General features: G+C 32.1%; 3 protein-coding genes across 4 annotated transcripts; 2 read left to right on the top strand and 1 right to left on the bottom strand.

Moving 5' to 3' along the window:
* Window positions 1–3,730: 3,730 nt before the first annotated feature.
* On the bottom strand, window positions 3,731–5,049 carry LOC18100947 (DNA-damage-repair/toleration protein DRT111, chloroplastic). Its single transcript, XM_006380364.3, has 2 exons — window positions 4,935–5,049; window positions 3,731–4,314 (listed from the first exon to the last, which is right to left on the bottom strand). Exons 1-2 carry the CDS (start codon window positions 5,047–5,049, stop codon window positions 3,731–3,733), a joined length of 699 nt encoding a protein of 232 aa, XP_006380426.3.
* Window positions 5,050–10,374: 5,325 nt separating this feature from the next.
* Window positions 10,375–11,606, top strand: LOC18100948 (succinate dehydrogenase [ubiquinone] iron-sulfur subunit 3, mitochondrial-like). Its single transcript, XM_052454621.1, is given in 6 exon segments — window positions 10,375–10,565; window positions 10,567–10,622; window positions 10,725–10,930; window positions 11,106–11,233; window positions 11,401–11,497; window positions 11,499–11,606. Coding segments are annotated over 6 exon segments (786 nt in total).
* Window positions 11,607–12,619: 1,013 nt separating this feature from the next.
* LOC7456915 (protein SCO1 homolog 2, mitochondrial) lies at window positions 12,620–16,112 on the top strand. Of its 2 annotated transcripts, XM_002309946.4 has the most exons (7): window positions 12,620–12,788; window positions 13,241–13,370; window positions 13,540–13,615; window positions 15,069–15,263; window positions 15,362–15,451; window positions 15,556–15,688; window positions 15,795–16,112. In XM_002309946.4, the coding sequence occupies exons 1-7, from the start codon at window positions 12,718–12,720 to the stop codon at window positions 15,901–15,903; spliced, it is 804 nt and encodes a 267-aa protein (XP_002309982.2). In that variant the 5' UTR covers window positions 12,620–12,717; the 3' UTR covers window positions 15,904–16,112. The 2 variants fall into 2 exon arrangements, with proteins under 2 accessions (XP_002309982.2, XP_052310446.1); XM_052454486.1 differs by lacking the exon at window positions 15,069–15,263 and having other exon boundaries at window positions 12,635–12,788.
* The last annotated feature ends 480 nt before the right edge of the window (window positions 16,113–16,592 follow it).

Raw genomic sequence — 16,592 nt, 5'->3', positions numbered from 1 at the left:
ATTTTGTTCCTGATTATATTTTACTTGATGTTGTTGCGCTCTTAAGAAATTTGTGAAAACTGTAGTCCTTGTCGGATGTATTTCATACGTGATGAAATTGTAGATAGTTTAATGGAACAATAAAAAATATTTTATATAAAATATTATTTATTTCATGATGTAATAGCAATAGTTAAATCTACAATATTTAAATTAAAAATCATCAATATTAATATATATATTTTTAAATTATTTTATAACCTTAATTTCAAAAGCATTCTTAACCAAACACATTAAACTACTTTTTGTTCAACCTCAATTTCAATCATAGTTTTAACCAAATATCTATTTTTTCAAACCAACCTCAACTAAAAGTACTTTTTATAAAATAATTTTTTTCAAACCACAACTACAACAATTACCGCACTACCAAACACACAATGTTCTTTTACTATAAAATTAAAACTTAAGAAAATATAAAGACATTATGAAGTTAAAAATATGATGTATACGGACAAAAACACTTTTAAAATACTAAAAAATTGATATATTAGATAACATATTATTTTTTAAAAAAACTATTAAAATAGCGACACACTGAATCAACTCGGGCAAATCATGGTTAAGTTGTAAGACCTGCAATTTGAGATATGAGAACATGAAACCATATACCAAAATAAATCAAAAAGATCAATTGTGATGAACCAAATATTAAAAGTCAAAAATAAAGAAAAAAAACACTAAATCTAAAAGAAAAGGGGGGGACGACTTGAGTAAATCTAGATTGGTGGTTGGTACCGCACCAAATTTGCAACGCGTGATATTGTATACTGGGTTCAATAAAAAAGCTTAATTTCTAATAAATTCAATACTGAATGATGAAATTGTTAAAAAAATATTCATAAATATTGCCAAAGCAAAAATAAAAACCAACAATAAAAAGAATAAGGATCTAACTTGACAGGGAAAAATTGTAAAGGATGAAATTGCAACAAAAAAATCAATTTAGAAAACCATCTCAAACAAAAAAACAAGAATAAAAAGAATGAGGATCAAATTCAAGAGATGAAAAAATTAAAGGAGGATGAATTTGAAAATAATTTTCAATTTGAAATAATTCATTGAAATAAAAGAATTGCAATTAAAATAAGATGAGCTAAATCTCTAGAAAAAATAAATTAAAGGGCTGTTATGATTTGTTGCAAGTGCGACATATCAATCAACGTGGAGAGAGGAAAAATAAAATCCAAATAGTGTCAAACTAGCTTGAATGAAAATACATGCGTTGCCATATAGATAGTCATTGCCAAGATGAATCGGAAAATACAATGGAAGGCCATTTTTGGCCACTGTAAGCTGGAATGCGGCGAAGTGGCTGACACGCTGGTGTGTGCCACCCTTTTTTTTATAATTCAAAAAAAATACAAATGTGCCTCTAATATCACATGACAGCCATGAAAAACCAAGAGGAAAGTATTAATAAGCCCCTAAGGCCTAAAGATAATGCTAATTTTTTTTAAAATTCCGAGGGCTATATAGTCATTATAGTGTGTTAATAAAAAGTCCAATAAACCCCTAGATTTAAACTGACAAATCTTTTTCTTTTAAGAACATTTAAATAATTTTATCGTGCCATTATATAAAAAAAATCAAGTCACCCCCAATTAAATCAATAATAACCTATGGAACCATGAAAAGAATTACCCATCATAGAAAGCCTTAACATAAAGTGGTTAGAAGGGCAATGTTGTCCCTCAACTATTCCAATGAATAGTAATTTCTCTTTTGTGCTCCAAGACTTTACTCACATCCTTTCATTTTTGTTAAATTAAAATAATAATAATATGAGAGTTGATTTAATGTAACCCGGTTAACTTAATGAGTCTAGAGATAACTCGAATGACTAGTAAAAATATAGTCTGAAATAAATAAATTTTAAGATAATATATTTTTTAAAAATAATATTAAGATGACAACAAATTGGATCAATTCGGGTCAACCCAAAATAACTTGACCAAATTCACAACAAAAACTCATAAGGCTGTCACATTTCTATAGAAAATAAATTAAAATAAATTATGAAATATAATTCTCAGTTAACCCAATATTTAAAGAATAAATTTAAAAAAATCAATAAAAAATAAAAAAATGACTCGAGTAAACAAAAGTTAACCTATCAAACTCACAACCCAAGTTATAAGATCAAGATAACCTTATAGAAAGAAAATCAAAATAAATTATAAAGTCCAATTCTCAATCAACCCGATGTTGAAGGATTAAATGTAAAAAAAACAATTAAAAATTATTAAAAAAATAACCAAAATCAAACTGAGTCATGAAATCGAGATAATCTTATATAAAGAAAATCAAAATAATTTATGAAATTTAATTCCGAATAAACCTAATATTAAATTAAAAATTAAAAAACAAAATCAAGAGAACAACAAAAGAAAATTGAAAGTAAACGTGAATGTGTGGCAATGATCAAATAAGAAATGCTTTTATAAATTTTCAAGAGTAAATAATGATAGTTAACATTATTTCATATAAGAGAGATAGATATAAGAAAAAAACGATAGGGGAGAGAATTAAAAAAAAATGATGAAATTAAAAAAAAAGAAAAGAGAATGAATAATCTTGTGGAATGTGAATGGACATGGATTAAGGAGTATGTGTTAAACTTGTAGAATGATAGAAAATAAGGTACAGGAAGAACTATTATAATTCCAGAGTTGGGGGGTAGATTGAGCTTTATTTGATTATCATTTCATAATAAAAAAGACAAACAATTGCGATACAGAGGTCGAGACAAAATAAAATATAAAAAATATTAGTTTCATCAAGATATATATTATCATCAAACTTGACATAAATTATTAATTCATTAATATTCTTATTTTTAATATAAATTTAAAAGAAATATTATTTATGTAATAAATTGTAATTTAGTTCGGTTAATCCATTTTTTTATTGATATAAATGAAGAAAAAAATTATAATCTTCATTAGTTGGTTAATTTTATTCAATTTTTATTTGAAAGTCTCTTTTATCAAAGAAATGAAAAAAAAGAAAAGAAAAGGGCTAAAATCTTTTACCCATATATAAAAATCTCCTTCTCCTAAAAACAAATATTTGAAAACCTTCTAGAAATGAACAAATATCAAATCCTCCCTGTAAATCCTCTCTTCCGTAGCAGGATAAAAAGAAAAAAAAAGTGTTTTTAGACTCCTTTAAATTATTTTCAAGAGTATTTTTGGAAATTTGTTTTAAAATCCTAACTAGGCAAACAAGTTAAATTGAAGTCTAAACTGATTTGAGTTAAAAAAAAAATAGAAAAGAAAAAAACCTGGCTAACACAACAACCCAATCAACCCGGAGCTAACTTGATCAAAACTCAACCATTAACCTATTTTGTTTTTTCAACATGCAGGAGCAAGCACACTTTTTACAGGTTTCCTTGTATAGATATAGACTAAGGTTTTTTTTTTTTAAGGAATATTAATTAGTTTTTCATGTAAATGCCCGTGACTTGTGATTAGTGTTTTAAAACCCGGACCGGCCTGGCGGGTCGACCCGGGCCTGGAACCGGTCCGGATGGAGGCAAAAACTCGCTTGGAAATTAGCCCGGGAAAACCCGGTCGAGCCGGCGGGTCGACCCGGGACCCGGTCCACCCGGTCAAACCCGGGTGAGACCTGGTCAATTTTTTTCATGCCGCTGCCTCTTCTCTTCCTTCGACCTCCGCGTCCCGGCCTATTGCACATGCTGCCTAAGGAGCAAAACCCGAGTTGGAGGAGTTCCATTGAAATTCACACTCTTTACCTTTTTCTCACTAGCATTCACTATAACCCCAGCTCTCCTATCAGTCTTCTTCGCCATCAATGGCGTCATAATCCCTTGCTCCTGTTTCCACAATCCTTGCCCTTCTTTCCACCCCATCTTCGCCATCATCCTCTGTGCCGCAGTCATTTGTCCACCAGCACCAACTCCCAACCCTACCGTCCCTGACGTCCCAATACTAAACCCATCCCCATTCCTGGGTGGCGAAGAACTCCTCGGAACACCTCCACTCATGGCAGCACGCCTTCTCCACGCTTCCTCCCCATAAATATTCACATCCCTAACCCTATTCTTCTCCCTCTCCCTCTCCTCCTCCTCCTCTTGCCTCCTCCTCTCAATCTCCCTCAACCTCTCCGCTTCCATCGCCTTCCTTTTTTTCTCCCTCCTATAATCTTCATAATCATTCGGCCTGGCCGGATCATACTCCTCAACAACCACTGAATTCACCCCTACCAGTTCCGGTTGCGGAGCCACCTCATCGGGTAGCACAGTCGCCGCTGCCACGAATGGAGAAACTAAAGATTTGGAAGCAGAGATTTGGGGTTTAGGTTTGTTAGGGTTTTTTAAAATAGTTAGTGGTGATGTGAGAAGAAAAAATTAATGTGTTGTAACTAGTTTTTTTTTTTGGGTTGACCCGGGTTAACCCGGGTCAACCCATCTGACCCGTAACCCGATCACTTGACCGGATCGATGACCAGATCGGGTTTCAAAACTATACTTGTGATAAATTGAGCGTTTGTTTGACGTGCTAGTAAGAGATTCTGATTAATATTCACATAAACAAAGTACCAATAAAAATTATTCTGTTTAATGTTTCGCGCGGCGAGCTATTTTGGTCCCCTTCCCTGCAGAGCAGAGGTAGCCTTGTCCTTCAGAGTTTAGAATCTGCTTTTATTTTTATATTTTAAATGTATTTTTAAAAAAAAATAAAATTTTTTATTTTTTTTACTTTAAAATAATATTTTTTTAGTGTTTTAAAATTATTTTAATATGTTAATATTAAAAATAATTTTTTAAAAATAAAAAAATATGATTTTAATATATTTTTAAATAAAAAATATTTTTAAAAATAAGTATAAGAGATTGATATCCATTTTTCTGCGTATGACCACTTCACCTTCGTTGCTGGGGGTGTAGGGGCACATAGTAACATGCTTCCAAACAGTTGAATTCGATGGGGAGCAGAGCGCTTCTTCGGTTTGAGGTTTTGACTGTTTTTGCCGACTAATCATGGTTTTGAAAAATTTTATTTTTTTATTTTAAATTATTTTGATATAATATGAAAAATAACTTTTAAAAAATAAAAAATATATTATTTTAATACATTTCCAAATAAAAAAATATTTAAAAAAATAATCTCTATCACAATCTCAAACACTGCCATTATCGTAGGCTTGTTGGTGAGTAATATACATGTATTTGATTAATTTTATTTATTAATTCACAAAAAAAATTAAAAGATTAGGTGATTTTATTGTACCTCTTCTCATGAAATACTATTCACTATAATAGTATTTTGTTTTCTTCCTTTAGGTTTTTTTTTAATCTGTCTTTTTTTTCTCATTTTTAATTACATCATTTAATATTAGATTTATTAAATATTGAGTTTCATAATTTTTTTCAATTTATTTTTTATGAGGTTATCACAATATCATGACCTGGACCGCGTGTTTAACAAGTTGACTCGAGTTATTTTTCCTTTTTCTTATTGATTTTTTTCTCAAATTCATCCTTCAACATTGGACTAATTGAGGATTATGCTTCATGATTTGTTTCAATTTTATTTTTATGAGATTATTTCAGTCTCATAACTCAAGTCACGTGTTTGACTGGTTAATACAGGTTGACTCGAGTTGTTTTTATATTCTTTTTTATCAATTTTTTATGTCATTAGAATTCGGTATTTATTTCAATTTGTTTTCTATTGGGTATCTTGGTTTCATGAATCAGGCTGCGAGTTTGATAAGTAAACTTGGATTTATTCGAGTCAACTTTTTTCTTTTTATTAATTGATTTTTTTAAAAAAAATTTGTCGTACAAACATTGGGTTTATTGAAAATTGAGTTTCATAATTTGTTTTGATTTACTTTTTATAAGGTTATTATGGTCTTGTGACTTAGCATGCTGATTGAAAGGTTAATCTGGATTGATTCAAATCGATTCAATATATTTGTTTTGTCTCAATATTTATAAAGAATTCCATCTTGAATAATTATTTTGAATTAAATTATATTTTTATCGATCATTCGGGTTATCTTCAAACTCTTCAAATCAAATGAACTATATTAGATGAATTCTCATATAGTCTAAATATTTTTTTTAACTAGAAAAAACATTAACAATGAATGACTGGATACTGTTTTCTTACATTAAGTTTTTTTATCTGATTAATAATATAGCACTGGCCAAAAGCCAAAAATCTAATAGTACTCTAAAATATAGTCATAATATAATTACAAGTATAAAAAAATATAATATCCTGTATTAAATATTTGTGCGGACTCTCTGTACCTTGTAAAAGAAATAATACAGAAGCATTAAATGTTAGCATAGCAGTACACTGGAATGAAGACAGATTTCTGTCTTCATGTCGAAAGATAAATGAGAACCAAGAAAAAACAAGTAGATGAGGCAAGAGGTGTTCTTATTCTTACTAAAAACTAAAAATCAACTAGTGTACGAGTTACTTTCTTCACTGTTCATCAACGAAAACCAAAAACAAGTACAAGGTTGGTCACTGTGTTCATATAACCAGTGAATCTCCTATTTTTTTTCAATTGAATTTTCTTACGTTCTAAAATTAAATTTTAATAGCTCAACTCCTATAATAGTTTTTATTTTGATTAAAAAATTTATTTTATTTATTTTTTAATATTAAAGTTAGAAAGGAAAAATAATTAGTTACCACGATATCAACAATAAAAATAATCAAAATTGATGAATTTCATCCGACAATGAAAGTTTAACGGTGGTAACTTTTTGATAAGGCCTTTATACATTGGGCAACCCAAGCCTCTGCACTTGGGTTGGCATGTTTTTTTATTAAGAAAATCTCCGCATTGGATTTTTTATGAATTTTTTTAATATTAAATTATTTTTTATTTTTTATTATAAAAATAAAATATTATTAAACTAATTGAAATTTATAATTTAGATCTTTGACAAATTAATTTGAATTAATCATAATTGATCATAAAAGTTTCCATGAATATAGTCTGGTCAGAATTGTTTTTTTTTTGAATTTTCATTGAGCTCTGTTTGGACCGCACTCATAAAAAAAAAAAGAAGCTTCGTCTCATAATAAAATTTAATCCTGTTCATCTAAGAAAAAGATATTGTATCTAAAACAAAATACATTAGTACATTAATTATGGTTTTTGTTACAGTGATTTAGCCGAAAACTCTAGTGTTTTGTTAATTAATGTTAATAATGAATTAATGGTAGAATCTCTCTCTCTCTCTCTCTCTCTCTCTCTCTGTTTTTCTTCTTCTTCTTTGAATTTTATATTGCAACACAGCTGTGACGAGCTGTGTATGCAGTTACAGCGATGCATTACATTCTCGTTCTCCAGTTATATTCCCTAAATCAGAATTTGTCCATTACCACTTTACGAATATCTTCTCCTGTCCTTGTTGACTTCTTCTTCTTCTTCTTCTTCTTCTTCTCTCTCTCTCTCTCTCTCTCTCTCTCTCTCTCATTTCCAGGACCAATTTACACCAGCCATCTAGAATACAAATAACCAAAAAGATATATTTTGAATTATACCACTTCAATATTAGCTGTATCTGTAACCCCACAAGAGATAAAAAGGAACTTCTCAAGAAATCTAAACATAAAATATTGTGAACTCAAAACACGCATGGAATCATATTTTCTATTTTCTAGTCGAAATTCTAATACATATGGAATCATATACACAGAGAGAGAGACGCATTTTATTTTGTTCCATAAAAAATATGCTTGTTGGACCCAAGAAAATCAGAAGGGGATGAAAATGACATATTCTTGAGAATACTCTTTCCAGGGAAAAAAATATTTGCAGAGAAGAAGATAATATCATAAAAATCCTGAAATTGCATCTGAATTAATTTCAATATCATACTTTACCTAACCCCAATAAGGCGACTGAGTTTTACATTGCTTACATTACATGTATGATTAGACACCACTTTGATCCCTCTTCTAACTCTCCTTTTTAAATAGTATAATCCTTGCTAGAATATCTGATGATTTCATCATATTTTTTAGAGGTCAACTGCGTAGCAGGTTAACCTGATTTACCATGTCCTTGTTGAACACCACCACCACCAATATATATTGTATATATAAAAGCTGATAGCCTTGTGTGTCTATAATACTGATTTCTGATTGAATTTAGATAAAATAATAAGAAAACTTATTAAACCCAAATTTAATACTCAATAATCGGAGGTATTTTGCCGGTGCTGTCTTCTTACTGACCCTCTCTTCTCTCTAATTAATGAGCCATCATCCTACACATAACCCAGTCAATTTTACTTGTCATGTAATGTTGCTTATTGACAGAAAGTAGCTCCAAGCCTGGGCCCACCCACAGGAAGAAAGGAACCGCACACCAAATTTCTCCCGCACTTCACAGCATAGTTGTGAACCGGACTCGAGTTTGATTTTATAAAACGGTCGGGTCACTGTGTAATCTAGCCAATTCACGGATCACCAAATCAATTCCGTCAATTATGTTTCTTCTTTCTCAAACAAATTTTTTTTGTTTTTTTTTTTAAATATTTGGTTTTCATGTATATATTGCATCAGGTTATCTTAGATTTAACAGAATTAATATTAAAACTTGTTTAAATTAAAATTTAAATCGTTTTCAATTACATGTTTGAAAGATTAGCCCAACAAGAGGAATGGGTTTTGATAAACATGCTTCACACGAGGAAATTCCTAGGGTTTGAACAGTAATACTAAGAGCTCCTCATGACTGGATGCCTGCCGTGTTCTGGACATGAAAATTGATCAATTGATACGATAAATATGAAAGCAATGTTAGAGCTAGATATTCTTCAACCTAACAGTAACAGCAGTCTTGTCAATTTTGAGTAGGAATATAATTGACACCTACCAAAACAAATTGACCATTCCTTTTTGTTTCTCATCATGCAAGTATTAGTCGAAATAATCAGACAGCTCCAAGCCCAACTCCATCTACAACCCAAATTTTTGCTGACAAATTCTAACAATCTAACTTTTTTTTTTTTGTTTTTTTCCCTTTGAGTTGCATCAAATTGCCCACATATATATACTCTTTCCATTCCATATCAGCATAGCTTCCAAATGTAAATTATATATCACGAGTCAGTTTAGTTTTAAAGTAACAATTTAGAGTTTTAGTTGAGTCGTCCATGTTTGAAGATTCAAAATGGAGGAGCGGTGGGTTTGGGTCAAACATCACAAAAGTCCATAAAGATGGTGCTGGTCAAATGGTCCCATTGATGTTCTTTGTTGGAGCTTTGTGTGCCATAAGTTGTGCTTTCGTTCGAGGAGTTGTAACCTTTGACAGTTGAATTGTCTTTCGCCCGCAAGTCTCCAGCACTGGATCCTAGGCACTGACCTCTTGATCTTCTAGCAAATTTGCTGACAAAAATGTGGTCAACGACACAGACATGGGACAACAAAGCCTTGTCATTTGCTGAAGGCACAGGCTTGCAGGCCGCAGCAGCAATCTGTTTCCACCATTACGAGGCTAAAGCCCATACTAGCTAAACACCATAATCGTTGATCCCTAGTCAATGCAGGCCCAAGAGTCTTGACACTCATGACTCAACCCATAGTGTTAACTCTTACGAAACCTTGAAGGTCTAGTCTCCTGTACAAAGCCCGAGAGAAATCCAAAGCTTTCTTTCTCTGATTTTTTAGATATTTTTCAGACTCGAACTAAACTTATCCGTAGCTAATATGAAATCTGCTAATCAGAGGTGTAACCAGAAATTGTAGATTGAAAGGAAAAATAAGAAAGTAATTGATTTTTGAAGATGGAAAACATGTAAAATTGAAAAATATAACTAAAAATTTAATATTACAATTGAAAAATGTGTTTTCAAACAATTTTTTTTTTTATTATTTGTTTCTCTTATGGTTTAAGGACGAAATTGTTGAAATCTTAAACAGTTATTAATTTTCCGGTGAAAAGTCAAACTATCAAAGATCGTTCCGTGGCAAGATAATTAAAAGTATATTTGTTTTTATATTTTAAAAATATTTTTTAAAAAATATAAATTTTATTTTATTTTATTTTAAATTAATATTTTTTTAGTATTTTCAAATCGTTTAGATATATTGATATCAAAAATAATTTTTTAAAAAATAAAAAAAATATTATTTTGATATATTTTCAAACAAAAAATATTTTAAAAAATAATCGTTACCACATTTTCAATCACCTACATTCCCACACGTTTCAAAAAAATACAACCACGTGTCTCTATCTCTAGGTATGAAAAGAAAAAAAAAAACACAAAAACTTCAAGCTAGCAACCTTATTCGATCGGTTGTAATTTATTTGACAGACAGAGAGATGTCGAAGAGCAGCTGCTTACGCAATGGCTACAGCAAGGTAGCCCGTGTGCTCGGCAAGGGAGACCCCAAGAAGCAAGACCTTCCAATGGTAGAAGACCACCCTGCGGGACAACAACATGCACAAGAAACCGTGGAGACGTATGGTACAGTAACAAATAACATAAAAAGGCTAATCAAGGAGTTCAGAATTTCCCTACCAGAAACCCTATCTCCATTCTTACTTCATAGACCTATCCAAATGCGGTGGTACATTTACACACCTTTTCTTCCTTCTAATTTCCTCTTAATCAATTTTGTTGGAAATTCTCGAGTCTCTTCTGGGGTGTATTTTGATAGCACCTGGTTTAGCAGTTGAAAATGATTATCGTTATGTTGGTGTGTATAAGGTGTTGGATGTGTTACAGAAGATAAAAGCAGAGGATGATTCAACTCTGGTCATGCAGGGAAGGGATATGTGGAATTGTGGATCATGTGCCATGAATGTTGATGGCACTAACACTGTGGCCTGCCTTAAGCCCGTTCATGCAGCCACTAGCGAGGCGATCAGAGATCTTGTTGTCGATCTCACCATCTTCTACATGCAGTACAAGTAAGGATAACACCATCTTTTCTGCCTTGACATTCCCCCATTTCTTTATTTTACAAGTCTTTAATTTCTAAGTTCACTAATGCTAGCCTTTCCTCGTATCATCGTCAGCTGTAGTGCTTGTTGCAGTGTATCCTTCCTAGACAACGAAGGCACCTGAGTGTATCCTTTGTGCTTGTTGCAGTGCTTCATGCCTGTCGTATTGGTGGAACCCCGAGGAATTCCTTGGACCTGCTCCTTTGCTCCAAGCTTATCGATGGATCTGTGACAGGTAACTTGTTACTCTTGCATCCCTTCGCATCAAATGCTATCTATATACGCGTTCAAGATCATTAATTTGATTTTCACCTTTTCATTTAAATCATCTGATGCAAATGGGCTCCTTCGATTTTACTAAAACATTATGATATTATAAAAAAAAATAATTCTGCGTAACAGTAGGAATGAATTTGCGGATGAAAGGTTGCAAGCATTAACGGAAGATCACATGAGATTATACAGATGCAGAACTATGAAGAATTGCACTGCTATCTGCCCCCAAAAGCCTAAATCCTGCCGATGCTATTCACAAGATGAAGATTAGGCATTTACTTTCTGTGCGAACGGAGGAAGTGGAAACCGATAACAGTGTCAAAGTAGGCTAAACTCAGACAAGTGAATTCAAATTCACTCGAGATGTCTATTTATGTTTTTCTTTCTAATTTATTTTTTTAATATTAAATTGATAAAAAATTAAATTTCATAAATTATTTTAATTAAATTATTATGATCTTAAGATATGGATCATGAGTTTGACAAGTTAAATTGAGTTGACTAAAAATCAATTTTTTTATATTCTTTAAAAAATTTAAAATAATTAAAACAATTTTATTTTAATAAAAAATAATTTCAAAAAAAGTTAATAAGTCTTTAACCCTTGTTTTATCTCGAGTTGACCCGAGTCAAGCTGAATCAATCCTTTCTCTATTGCTTCTTAAAATCGAACAAGTTCAAACTATAAATTAGCCCGGTTTCGGATCAACTTGTCTAGTTAATCATTGTTTTATAATTAAAAATATTATATTATTATTGATTTCAACACTTAATATAAAATAAAATAAACAAAATAATATCTAATTATTTTTTTAAATATATAAGTTTGATAGATGGCATTAATACATTTTATATATAAAATAAATTTTTTTATATTTTTTTATATTTTATTTTATCTATTATAACCAAATAAGATATAAAAACTATTATTTTATTTATATACCATTATCAAATATAATTTTATCTCTATTTTATTACTATTTGTATTATTGTTTTTAGAATAATAATCAAAAGCTATCAAATTCACTAATTAACCTGAACAAATAAGTTAGAGCGCCAAAATTGCTTTGTATTACTCGCTCATCGACATCTCGTTATTCTCAAGGAAGGAAAAAAAAAGGTAATAAGGCCAGGCAGATAAAGGGCCTTAACCCAAAACTTTAAGTTTGGCTTTGATTAGCAATATTAGAATCTAGAAAAAGAATTACTACAAAACCAAATCACCATGGATGATTTCTGGGCTTAAGGCTTAAGCCTCATTGGCGCAGAATTAGAAAGCTGAGAGGAGGTGAGGTCAACAAGGCTTCTTTTTTTAAGAAAAGAAAAAAAAACAATCGAGCTCGATCTTTTCTTGGTAAGAAATCCACATGTCCTTTTTCAATTTTAAGCTCAACAAGAAAAGAAACCAGAAACCAATTCCTGTAATAAAATAAATAAATAATTATGCCCATTTCTCGCTTTCTTTCCTTTTCCTCCAAATACCGCCCAAGACAGGCTCTCAATCTACTTGAAAGGTCCCTCTCTCTTAAACTCCTTAAACCTTTTTTTTTCCTTCTATTTTTGTTATTTTTCTCTGGATAATCAAGAAGCTTTGTTATGCAGCAATTACCAGTTCCTGGCGTAGTAGAAACTCTTCTTTTTTTTTTTCTTTCTTTTGATGTTTAAGCAAATGGGTTTTCTTGGAAGGGTTTAGGGCTTAGATTACAGGAATGCATTTTAGTTTTTATATATGTACTTATGGAATTGAACTCTGTGTAGTTCTGTTTACTGTTCATTCGTTAAAGATTGTTGGGTTTTTCTTATGATGGTGTCTAGTTTAGCATTATTTAGTAAAAGTCTTTTCTTTACATTTAAAGGATGATTTCAAAGACAATTGTTAGTGAATTTTTTCTCTGAATTTTGTGATGTTATTAGTTTTCCTGTTTATTTTGGGGGCATTTTGATTATATGTGAATCATTGGTGTAGGCTTGGTCCATCTAAGAGGGTTCAATCGAGTAATCTTTCAAAATCAACAAGACAGAATAACGGGAAGCTGGATGTTCGTCTTGTAGAACAAGTACAAGTCGAACCACGGGTTCCTCGCTCCTATGCCATTGTATGCTGCCTAGCCCCTTCATTATCGCTAATTGATATGTGTTGGTTCTCCATTTGATGTGCCATTTTTAGAATATGGTAGATTTTGATTGTTTGTTTATTTATTTATTAAAAGGAGGTGGATTCTGTAGTCGAAACTATAATTGTTTTTTAAATGTGTAATCTTGCAGCCAGCTGCTATACTCGGATTTGCTGGATTGGCAGCTTTTGTGCATTATAATGATGAGAGGCGAGCAGTTCCAAAAGGTACATTCTATGTTTTACTATTATCAACCGACTGTTTGTAATGGATCTGGAATTTTATTTGCAAGAAAATATTTGTCACTTCAACATTTTGTGCTTGTTGGTTCAAACATAGGCTGATTTCTTCTTGGTTTCTTAGATGGAGATAATTAATGTTTTGGTTCTTTGTCATGCATGTCAAAGGGGAAAATTCTGTGATCATTTATGATTAATATGAGCCAATCCTGGATAGTAATTACTTAACATTTCCTTGTTCAGCAGTATCTTATTACAGTGGTTTGAAGGGCTTTTTTTTTTATATATATAATAGTATTTGCATTTATGTAATATTTGCTGAACTTTCTTTGTTATTGAAATTTACCTTGAGCACATTTTGCTGGACTGGAACTGTCTATCAACCTATAAACTCACTTGTGCTCTTTGTTATCAAGATGCCATTAAAATAGGTGCAGCCTTTTAGGGGAACACAGTGCTTTCAATTGGGTCTAGTTCTATTGAATCTTAAGAAAGAAGAGTTGCTGCGCTACACCATCAGGATTAACAAAGAAAAGTCATATCAATCCTCTTGGTGGCCGCATCCTTTTTCTTTTTTTCTTTTTTTGAGGTTCACACATTGTGCTTTGGCATTATATTTATTGATTGCTTAAACCAATTGATCACTTTTGAATTCATATTATTCTTGGTTCCGTTGCTTTCACCGAGTTCTTAAGAAACTTGAACATGAAACAAGTAAAACACTTCACCAAATTGCATTTCACCTCACATTTTTCAAAGAAATAATCTAGCAAAAGAATTATGGGATACATGTTAGGCTGCTGATATGCAAAACAAGTGGTTCCTTATCATGTTTTTTCGCGTCAAAATGAGGTACCCAAACTTCATCACAACAAACATAAATGGGTTGCAAGACCCACTGAGATCATCCATAAGCAAAAAAATATACCTAGTGGTGGCCCAAATAAATGTTTTACACTCTAAAGAGTGTCACTGACATTCTCCTTCTAACTTTCTGAGTAATCGTCACTGTCCAGGCTCTCTGAGTTGTGTGACTCAAAATGTTGCACTATGTAACCTTACACTGTTACACCTATTGTCTGGTTGGCTTCATCTTGGAATGGAATGTATGTAGGATGGAATACTGAACCTGTGCTCTGTCATCTCTATGACTAGTGATTTGTTCACCATATTGTTAACTACTGTATGGTAGTCATCAAAATAAAGGCTATTGTTGGGGTAACAGTCATGTTTACTAAACACTGAGCTTCTGCTTCTGGAAGATCAATTGGTGCTTGATTATCTTCTTTCTGAAAAGAAATGGTGAACATAACCAAAAGTGGTGTGGCCACCACTTAGCTGCCATGTGGTGGTAACACCAGGTGCAAAGCAGCTTGTTTAGGACTTCTTTTAACCTTGTTCTCCCACATTTTTAATTGTATTTTTTTTGTATATTGGTCAGGTCAAGGCAGTGATCGTGGCAATGTCAAGGGTCCGACTATTGGTGGTCCGTTCACCCTAATTAACACAGAGGATAAAGTAGTTACTGGGAAAGACTTTCTAGGAAGTTGGGTCTTGCTGTACTTTGGCTATACATCCTCCCCTGATGTTGGGCCTGAGCAACTGAAAGTGATGGCCAAGGCCATAAACACATTAGGTCTGATGCATTAATCAGCATTTTTTTTCCCTCTTCCTTTTTGTTTATTTTGGGTGGGGGGATTGTATATCTGACATCTGTATCTTATATGGATCTAGAGTCTAAAGCGAATCTCAAGGTTTTGCCAGTGTTTGTCACACTTGATCCTCAGCGTGACAATCCCTCTCATCTTCGTGCTTACCTTAAAGGTCAGTCATATACTTGCTACTGCACATGTTTCATACAATCCATTAGTTGTGTTGTAATAACTGGCTGTGGTTAACGTATACTAATGAACTTTGAATGACTGCAGAGTTTGAACCAAGAATAGTAGGATTAACAGGATCTGTGGGTGCTATAAGGCAGATGGCACAAGAGTACCGTGTTTATTTCAGGAAAATTGAAGAGGAAGGAGAAGATTATCTTGTTGAGTCTTCTCATGACATGTAAGCCCCAAGCTCAACTACTGCTTTCTTTTCTTCTCATTTTTTAGTTTCTTCTTCCTCTTTGGCTTGATCACGAAGTGGATTTTATGAATTTTAAAACATGCAGGTATTTCATCAATCCAAACATGGAGGTGGTAAGATGCTTTGGCGTCGAGTATAATGCAGAGGAGCTATCAGAAGCAATACAAAAGGAATTGAAGAGAACCTCGGCTTGATTGTTTTGAAAATTTTGATGTGCTCGTAGTCTTCGGGGAATTTTGTATTTTTCAAGGCGTCTAACTCACATTCCTATTCTTTTCTTCTATTTTCTCAAAATATAGTTGTAGCGTCAGGAATGAACATTTCCAAATCCATGACTTTTTAAAGAATGTAATGATTTTTTGCTATTCGAAACAGTTAGAAAATGAGATAGCATTTGATAGTCTCCGGCAGAATGTAAATCTTTGATTATTCTCTTAAACTAACCCAACATTCCTTGAGGAAGTATATTTAACTATATTCAAACTATGAATTTCAACGTCTAAGACAACCTTCTCGTGACGGTTTGTACTGGAGAATGGTCCATTCAATCGAGAAATAAGGGTAAGACTTTGCTGTATGTGCCTTTTTAGACTGATTTTCTACTTCCATTCAAAGGACACGTGATGCCGAACAAAAAAACTGAAGAAAATTAAAAGCAGAGAAGGAAAGAAGGAAACCAAGAATTAAAAGCAGAGAAAAAAAAATAGGAAGAAGAGAATTTAGAAGAGGAATGGTATGTTATTTTATCAATTCAACAAAATTATCTTATAAAATGAAAAAAAAATATAAATAGCATGATTTTAAAACATTGGCTGACTTTTCATGACCAACTTATAGTTTTGCACTAAAGTATAAACTTTGTTAAAGGTAGATACACTTCCAA

Source organism: Populus trichocarpa, chromosome 7 (genome assembly GCF_000002775.5).
Source record: "Populus trichocarpa isolate Nisqually-1 chromosome 7, P.trichocarpa_v4.1, whole genome shotgun sequence".
NCBI classification, from domain to species: domain Eukaryota; kingdom Viridiplantae; phylum Streptophyta; class Magnoliopsida; order Malpighiales; family Salicaceae; genus Populus; species Populus trichocarpa.
The sequence above is the reverse complement of the archived record's forward strand: the minus strand, read 5'-3'. Positions and strand labels throughout refer to the sequence as shown.

Bases quoted from the DNA above. Each gene is read 5' to 3' on its own strand.
- LOC7456915 (XM_002309946.4), top strand. From the start codon at position 12,718: ATGCCCATTTCTCGCTTTCTTTCCTTTTCCTCCAAATACCGCCCAAGA. The intron at 12,789-13,240 runs GTCCCTCTCTCT...TCATTGGTGTAG, and splicing joins GCTCTCAATCTACTTGAAAG to GCTTGGTCCATCTAAGAGGG. The intron at 15,452-15,555 runs GTCAGTCATATA...GAATGACTGCAG, and splicing joins TCTTCGTGCTTACCTTAAAG to AGTTTGAACCAAGAATAGTA.
- LOC18100947 (XM_006380364.3), bottom strand. From the start codon at position 5,049: ATGATTAGTCGGCAAAAACAGTCAAAACCTCAAACCGAAGAAGCGCTC. The intron at 4,315-4,934 runs GTGAAGTGGTCA...CATTCGTGGCAG, and splicing joins CTACACCCCCAGCAACGAAG to CGGCGACTGTGCTACCCGAT.